Source organism: Mixophyes fleayi, chromosome 9 (assembly GCF_038048845.1).
Source record: "Mixophyes fleayi isolate aMixFle1 chromosome 9, aMixFle1.hap1, whole genome shotgun sequence".
NCBI lineage: Eukaryota > Metazoa > Chordata > Amphibia > Anura > Limnodynastidae > Mixophyes > Mixophyes fleayi.
Window position 1 is genome coordinate 28,180,251 of NC_134410.1, and position 8,854 is coordinate 28,189,104.

Consider the following 8,854-nt stretch of genomic DNA (forward strand, 5'->3'; position numbering starts at 1 on the left):
ATATATATATATATATATATATATATATATATATATATATATATATATAAAAAAGTATAAGTATATACATATATATTATTAAATAATTCTGCTCTAGGTGCACAGTGCCTTCAAAGAGGATTTTATGTTGCACCTAGACCATTTTAAATTATCATGCCATGGTTTAATGACATTTTGGGCCTGAGTCATTAAGGAGAGCAAAGTATAAAAAAAGAGTAACTTTGCACCTGGGCAAAACCAAGTTGCATTGGAGGGGGAGCTAAATTTAAAATGCGGGGACATATTTATAGCTGTGATAGTGCATATCCTAGTATCAACTTTAAATTTCAGTGTAAAAATAAAGCTATCAAGTATTTGTGTGCTACATGAAAAAGCAGCCAGTATGTATCTTATGTGCAAAATAATAAACTAATTTGCACCCCTTGCATTGTAACATGGTTTGTACCGGAGAACATTTACTCCTTTTTTTCTGTCTTACTTTCCTTAATGACTCAGGCCCTTTATGTCCAGCTCATTGAAGCAGCTGGTCATTAGAGAGGAAGAGCTTTCGGAACACTTTCTCCAGTAGTTCTGAACATTTGTGTAATCTTTTTCTTTTGTTCAGGTCACGGTGAATGGGCAATACATCCTAGAATATCGCCACCGTGTCTCCTATCAGACCATCCAGTCCCTTGAAGTTAACGGTGATGTCAGTCTGAACTGTGTCACCTTCTCTCCATCCCATGTAAGTACTTGATGCTATTGACTGCTTTCAAGACATTCAGAAAGCCAGCAATGAAATTCTAGGTTATATCTGATATCCAGGCAGGGCTGGCATGGGAGGCAGGAGGGCTAATACCCCCAGAACAGATTTACAGATGAGGGCTGGGGAGGAAGGATTGACGGTGCTTCCTTCTGTACTGCAAACGGTCAATTCAGCTGTGCATAGTTACTGTATATACCACCAATATGGTTGAGCAACTTTTAACTGGATGTCACTGGCCCAAATATATCATATTTCGTTTCAAGGCTTCAGGAGAGAAATGGTTATAACAATAACTAATATGCAGAAGGAATCTGCTGCTTAACAATCATAACTATTTACTACATTCCTTTCCATAATAGTTTAATATTGTACACCTGTAGTCGGTTCTGTATAGCACAGACATATTTTTATGTTCATAAATTGGAGCCATTTGCAACACACAAGCAGACTGAGCAAGTATTATCATTGCTGTGGGTGGTCTTTGTAACCCAAATGAGAAACTAGGAGATTACACAGATGGGTATAATAAATGTTCTTCATATTACAATTTTAGGCTGAAATGTCACCAGCACCACCACCGTACACCCCAGGTTATGTGAGTATGTCCTTTGTGAGGTGGTAATATAGCTCACTAATACTAATACTGGGACTAGGGTGAGGCAGGAGAGGCAGCTGCCTTGGGTGCGAGGTGACTTGATTGCACTGAGCACCATTCCCCATTTCTGCAGCACCAGCTTGCATGGTTGGCTTTGTTGTGTGTTGCTGGCTCTGTACATATACTGTGGGTATTAGGAAAGTTAACAGCTTCTGCTCTTTTTGGCAGACTTTTGCGTATTTTGCATGTTCCATTATGGGATTAGAATGGAGCGGACTGTCATTGATTAGTATTGATGATGGCAGATGCGTACTCTGGGAGATATAGTTTAGCATCTTTACCTTTGGTGCCAAAAACGCCTTATCTAAACACTTGCTAACTCATTTTCCTGCTAATCGCACCATGGAGGTATATTTACTAAACTACGAGTTTGAAAGAGTGGAGATGTTGCCTATAGCAACCAATCAGATTCTAGCTGTCATTTTGTAGAATGTACTAAATAAATGATAGCTAGAATCTGGTTGGTTGCTATAGGTAACATCTCCACTTCAAACCCGCAGTTTAGTAAATATACCACTTGGATCATCGCAGTACCCTCACACTTTGTCTTGTTGTTCCATGTCATGCCTTAGGTTCAAAATGCATTTGCACCTCCAGCGTATGCAGCACCCATGGTGAGTAGAGAAAATTATATATAATCTATTATTATATATTCCATTTTCCTTCCTTAGTAGCCATTGATAAGAGAACTGGTTTCCCTCCTCACCCACTTTAAATACTAGTATTTGTCTAAAGAGAGTTGTGAGACCAGACACATTTACATCTGAACAGACTTAGCTTCCAATCCTGTACATCAGCCACTCCCACAGAATTTTGCAACTAACTTTTCTTAAAACAAAGACCGTTTTGGAAAAGGCTGCTCACAGAGACAGACAGACCTTTCCTCCTCTCTGGACTCAGGAGAAGTATTTAATGGGCCCATCTGGGCTGCGGTAATATGTGATAATGAGGGAATATATAATGGTTATATAATGGATAAATCGTACTTGTGAGATCTCCCTTCCGGGAGGGGAGGTCTCACCAGCGATTTCTGGGGGTGTGGCCAAGCGGAACACATCACGTGGCCCCGCACCCTAAACTGATAAAACCATTATAGCCTATCACAGCAGGGAATAGCGTCGCCAAGCCCCGCCCCCTCCACTTGACTAGCTAAACTGGCCGTGATCCGTGAAGTTGCCCTGCTCTCCTGGTAGTCCGGGAGGACTCTCAGAAATTCGGGAGTCTCCCGTACATTTCGAGAGAGTAGGCAACTATGGGTTAATTATGTTCAATGCCTAGTCCCATAGTTGGTACTGATAGTAGCGTTTAATATGAACTGTAGTGTGTAATATGCTTGTCACATAGTTGAGTATACTGTACTTGTTTTATAGCCACATATCTTGAGTGCAATTAGGATTTATGGATAGTGCTGCACTATATGTATATGTAAGCTGGCTCTGTACATATACTGTGTGTATTAGGAAAGTTAACAGCTTCTGCTCTTGAACAGTTTATTTTACATATTTTGCATGTTCCATTATGGGATTAGAATTAAGCGGGCTGTCTTTGATTAGTATTGATGATGGCAGATGCACACTCTGGGAGATATAGTTTGACATCCAAAAACGCCTTATATAAACACTGGCAAGAAAATGTGTTCGCTAATAAAACCGAGGGGTATATTTACAAAACTGTGGGTTTGACAAAAGTGGAGATGTTGCCTATAGCAGCCAATCAGATTCTAGTTGTTATTTTGTAGAATGTACTAAATAAATGACAGCTAGAATCTGGTTGCTATAGGCAACATCTCCACTTTTTCCAAACCCGCAGTTTAATAAATATATCCCCAAGACTTGGATCATCTCAGTACCCTAACACTTTGTCTTGTTGTTCCATGTCATGCTTTAGGTTCAAAATGCATTTACACCTCCAGCATATGCAGCACCCATGGTGAGTCAAGTTATGCCGACAAATATGGAGATAAACTGATACATTGATGTAGACTTAAAACATATTCTTGCTTCTGATCACTAAAAGAAAATATACCCAATATATAGGGTACAATTAAAAAATTCTTAACTAACCATAGACACCTATAGTACATGGTGGCCATATTATGAAGGTAAAATACCCATTTTGTCTCTTACATGAAATTCCAACTGTTTTAATCAGAAGTAAAGCTCTAAAACACACTTTATTTCTGCCGTAGGTAATATTACAGTATTATACTGTATGTCATTAGCAAGGCATACTAAATGTTATTTACTACCAAGCTCACCGCTAAGTACTGCATCTGTGGTATGTTCGATCTCAGCTGTGTTTACTTCTTGGTGAACAAATTCTTAATCAGCACAGCAAATAGGCATCACTGAACCCTACTCAGCATACACCAAGAGCTTGTTACATCTTCGGACGTAAGTCCCGTTGCGTTCCATATCTTGCGTGAAAGTTCTCTGCACATGTTCAGAAACAGACTTGCGGCCAGTGTACACAAGGCATCCAATTTATTTCCGCACGCAAATGACACTTCCGACTGCCTACAAGTTGTAGTGCGGAACAGGGCCCGAAAGGGGAGGACTAATGTAGGGATTGTACAGTAAGGGCGAGCCGAGGTCAAGCACACGCACATGCGTCTGATTCACGCACTGGGCATCACGTAGGTACATGTTTTTTAACCATATTTTTTGCACCAGCAACATGGCAGGTGTAAGAGCCAACTGATAGTGATGACTGACACGTATATGTGCCAGACCATATATTTGCAAGGAAGAGGAACTATAAAAATGCATTTAATGTACAGTGCGCATTGAGAACATCCTTATTTATGTATTTCATGTAAAACAATAAATAAAACAAAATATATATTTTTTATTAATAATTATAGCATTAATAGTCATAAAAAAAAATAATATATTTTTTGCATGCATTCCGATGGGACTTTATATTACAAACATGCCGGTGTGTATCCTGCAGTCTGTTTTGTCTGTCTACATATGGCAAGTAATGTATAGCCAGAACATACTTACACCTAGATTCAAATGTAAACAGTTCTTGAGATGCGTTTGTATATGAATATAGGTGTATCAGCATTGAGGGTTTTTTTAAACTCAAGTTGCGTTCACATTGTGTTCGAAGATGAATTAGGCTCCAAGAATACACATGACGACTCATACGAACTTTCGTCCTGTGTGCATGTTCCTTCCAGCATTTTCTCTGAGCGCTGGTGCATTCTATGGGCACTTTTTATATGGTACAATGAACCTTCTTTTGCAGTTCTGGTTAAGCTGACATATGAGGATGGTGAAACAAGTTCATAATTCTGTCTTTTCTTATTGGCTTAGGTTCAAAGTATGGTGATGCCAATGATCTATGGGGCTCCCATGGTGAGTCTGCCAAAATAGGATCTATATATGTTTGCTAATAAATTTGAATAATCTGATTATGGTATTCTATTGTTTACATGTTACATTATAATGTATGATATTGACAATTATATTGTACTTTATTATTATTTTAGCCTCAGAAAGGACCCATGGCTGTGCACAACCCGGTATGTTTGTTTCACTTATTTTCCCCCAGTAGGTGCTTTGGAACATAGCCCTTTATTTAGGTCTTGTTTCTTTCCTACTTGAGACATTTAAAGATTTGTCCCCCCTTCAGATAGCTTTAATATATTGGCTTGCACGTGCCCTCCTGCAAAGTTTACTCTACTTTTCTGTATTCCTTTTGTGCTTTTCATCCATGTCTTTGTATGAGCAGATGGCGTTGTTAATTTTGATTGCCCTTGGATATGACACAGGTCTCAAGTGTAACTGTATCTAGAGAACAGCTTTATGCTGAATCCAAGGGCAATGAAAATAAACTTTGTCTGTTCATAGAGGGCCATAGCTGAAAAGCACATAAGAAAGATAAAAGGCAGCAACAACAAATTTACAGGATGCAGCATGTTGGCATCTAAAGTCCCTTTAAACCAGGCGACACTGCTATTAGTATAAGGGTTGCTAAAATTGCTAAGTAAAATAAAAATGGCAAAAAAATAAATGTACAATCGTTGCAAATTTATTCAACTAATTATGCTGATGTTGAGCTGCCACTTTTATACTTTATTCTGCTAGTGGCACTTTCAGTACCTGTACTTAGTAAATGAGCAACGTACTCATGCTTAGTTCAAGGGGGTGTTTTTTTTCTTGCCTAGGTGATGCCTTTCCAAGCTGCACTCCAGACAAACTTTACCAAAAACCGAAACATCATCCTTAATGGAAACGTGGCTTATGGAGCAGATAAGTGCGTTTCTGTCCTGTCCATGCTGTTGTTCCTCTGTGACCAGGATTGGGAGGGCAAATGGATGGTGTTTCCAAGCCTTCTCTGTGTGACATTGTGTTATCTGGGCATGTGCTGGGTTGAGGTCAGAATGACCAGCAATGTGTACCCACCAGCTGTGACTAGTAGCTGTCTGTGAGCTAAAACATTGACTACGACAAGGTTACAGATACTCTTGTCACACTTTTAGAGAAGGGGACCATATAATTGCAAGCGGATAGGCAGTACTGTGTCATCCATGGTCTTCAAATGTCCCCGTGGTCTTCGAACAGTTATGAAAACTCCATGAATAGTGGTTAGCACTTCTGCCTCACAGCGCTGGGGTCATGAGTTCGATACCCGACCATGGCCTTATCTGTGTGGAGTTTGTATGTTCTCCCCATGTTTGCGTGGGTTTCCTCCAGATGCTCCGGTTTCCTCCCACACTCCAAAAACATACTAGTAGGTTAATTGGCTGCTATCAAAATTGACCCTAGTCTGTCTGTTTGTGTGTAAGTGTCTGTGTGTGTATGTTAGGGAATTTAGACTGTAAGCTCCAATGGGGCAGGGACTGATGTGAGTGAGTTCTCTGTACAGCGCTGCGGAATTAGTGGCGCTATATAAATAAATGATGATGATGATGGTGAATAGACTGCATTCACATAAACATTGGTTTCACAAAAAGGCTCTCACCTCTATATAGGCACTTTAATTGTTTTGTCTTCTTCACAGGTTCCATGTCAACCTTGTCAATAGCAGAACAAGGAACATCCACCTCCACCTAAACCCTCGCTTCAGAGAAGGAGCATTAGTAAGGAATACCCAGGACAGAGGCACTTGGGGTCCTGAGGAGAGACAGATGACCTACATGCCATTTAGCCCAGGACAAGGCTTTCAGGTGAGGAAAACAGATGTTCTCAATTGTCTGCAAGCTGCATTGAAGGACATCTGTATCTAAGCATTCATTTATTTCTCTTCTATGTTACTCATCACAGATGGAAATCAGGAATGAGGGAGGAGCATTTGGTGTCTATGCTAATGGTGCAAAGGTTTTCAACTACGTCCATCGTCTACCAGCCAACCAGATTGACATGATTGAAGTTGCTGGAGATATCACCTTAACCTACGTCCAATTCTGAGCTAATGATACATATGTTAAGTAACTTAGCTTGTTCAGGAACCAATTACTTATAGTTTTACTTGAAATCAATACAAATTTCAGAAAAGCATACATTAGCCAGGTATGCATGGATATTGTCAGATTTAAAATCTTGAGGGAGTTAATGCTGTGATTAGGTATTTAGGGTTAGGCCTGCTCCCTACTCTTTATACCACCCCCCCACCCCCACCCCTCATTCCCCCGTCCCTCATTCCCCCGTCTTTTTCTTCCCTTATGTACAAAAATGGAATAAACATTATTGATATAAAAGAAAATAATCTTAATTAATCTTGAGGGCGTTGTAGGGCCACGGATCACTCCATTGGGATGGTAGGCTTGGCAAAAGTTGTTTTGGGACCATAAGGGGTGGACATTTAACTTTTTGCATTTCGCTTAATTCTTTATAGAAGCCCAGAAATAAACTTACGAAACAGAGAAAGGTTGGGCAGACATTAGTGACACTAGATCTTCTTTTGTTCAGTCACTCTGTGGTAATCTGGCACCATATTAGTTTGGTGCAAAACAGGCAGCACTGACTTATTTCAACACAACTAACCGTGCATTAAGGCCCCTCATTCCGGTGCAGGAACACCATGCTGAAAACACCATTCCAGGCTTGTTTGTCTTTACTTAAATGCAGACATAGCCTCCATGCATGCTCGAGTCCATCCACCAGCTTACGAAGTAGGATCTCGCTCCTAGTTTGTTTGCACAATCAGCACTGCACTTCTAATATTGCAGCAAGGGTCTGTGATCTATAGGTGGAAAAAAAGCATGACACAGCCAGTGCTAAATGGGTTTAGTTCTACTTTAAAGTCATCTTCTTTAATAATGCAGATACCATTTACGCTTGTGGATCCCATCTGGAGTTCTGCATCTTCAGGGTTCTTGGATTGCAACTTAGATTTTCACATACAACATCATGGGCCTGATTCATTAAGGATCTTAAATTAAGAAGTTTCTTATTTAAGTCTCCTGGACAAAACCATGTTACAATGCAAGGGGTGCAAATGAGTTTTCTGTTTTGCACATAAGTTAAATACTGACTGTTTTTTCATGTAGCACACAAATACTTGATAGCTTATTTGTACACTGAAATTTAAAGTTGATATTTGTGTGCTACATTAAAAAAACAGTCAGTATTTAACTTGTGCAAAACAGAAAACTCATTTGCACCCCTTGCATTGTAACATGGTTTTGTCCAGGAGACTTTAATAAGAAACTTCTTAATTTAAGATCCTTAATGAATCAGGCCCTATGTTTCTATTTTCAATAATACCCACAAATTGCCTATGCTACATCATTACACCATTCAAATGCACCTACAGCTCACACACAGTTGTCGTTGACATTTTGTGGGTTGAACCAATATTGAGCATAATGTAACATATCAATTAACTATGGTCACCCTGATATCTATAGATTACATAGGTGACATTCTCATAAATGTTGGTTCAACCCACAGAGTGGATTCTCTACTGTGTACATTAGACAAGCGGATTGCAAGCCCTCATAATTCTAGTACTAATAGAAGTGATTTTCTGAGTACTCTTGCCTGTAGAATGTACAGAGAACTTTTACGATGCCCCTAAATAATTGTGAAGGTTTGGACTTTTACTTATTCTGATGTTTAATAAAACAGCACAATGATTACATTACATTGTGTTGAAGAGTTTTTATATTTACTTAAATATAGCATGAAACATATGAACTTTTGTTTATTGAGTACAAGCAATAAATTCTTAAAGATATGTCTACCTTTGTCGTCAATTTATTATTTTTTTAACATTTTAATGTCTTAAGTTGTTGGTTCATTACAGCAAATTGCATCTAACACATATATGCACCATGAGAGTGAGTAGACATAGGCACTGTCTTCATTATATGGGACAATTTTGTGTGCATGAAACTTCTTATTACATTGCTGGAAAAGTGTCTGGAAAGCTGTTTGCCAAAGTGCAAATTGAAAGCGTAAAACGGGTCCCATTAAAAACACGCTCAAATATATACATATATA

General features: G+C 39.2%; 1 protein-coding gene across 3 annotated transcripts in view; it reads left to right on the plus strand.

Moving 5' to 3' along the window:
* Positions 1–8,588, plus strand: part of LOC142102335 (galectin-4-like) — a 30,031-nt gene extending 21,443 nt beyond the window's left edge. Inside the window, exons 4-12 of one of the 3 annotated variants that reach the window (XM_075187144.1) lie at positions 605–724; positions 1,299–1,340; positions 1,973–2,014; positions 3,288–3,329; positions 4,721–4,762; positions 4,897–4,929; positions 5,575–5,663; positions 6,411–6,576; positions 6,674–8,588. In XM_075187144.1, the coding sequence (XP_075043245.1) occupies positions 605–724; positions 1,299–1,340; positions 1,973–2,014; positions 3,288–3,329; positions 4,721–4,762; positions 4,897–4,929; positions 5,575–5,663; positions 6,411–6,576; positions 6,674–6,817 (720 nt within the window). In that variant the 3' untranslated portion in view covers positions 6,818–8,588. The remainder of the gene's footprint in view (positions 1–604; positions 725–1,298; positions 1,341–1,972; positions 2,015–3,287; positions 3,330–4,720; positions 4,763–4,896; positions 4,930–5,574; positions 5,664–6,410; positions 6,577–6,673) is intronic. The other 2 variants (XM_075187145.1, XM_075187146.1) reach the window with 2 other exon arrangements.
* Positions 8,589–8,854: the final 266 nt, after the last annotated feature.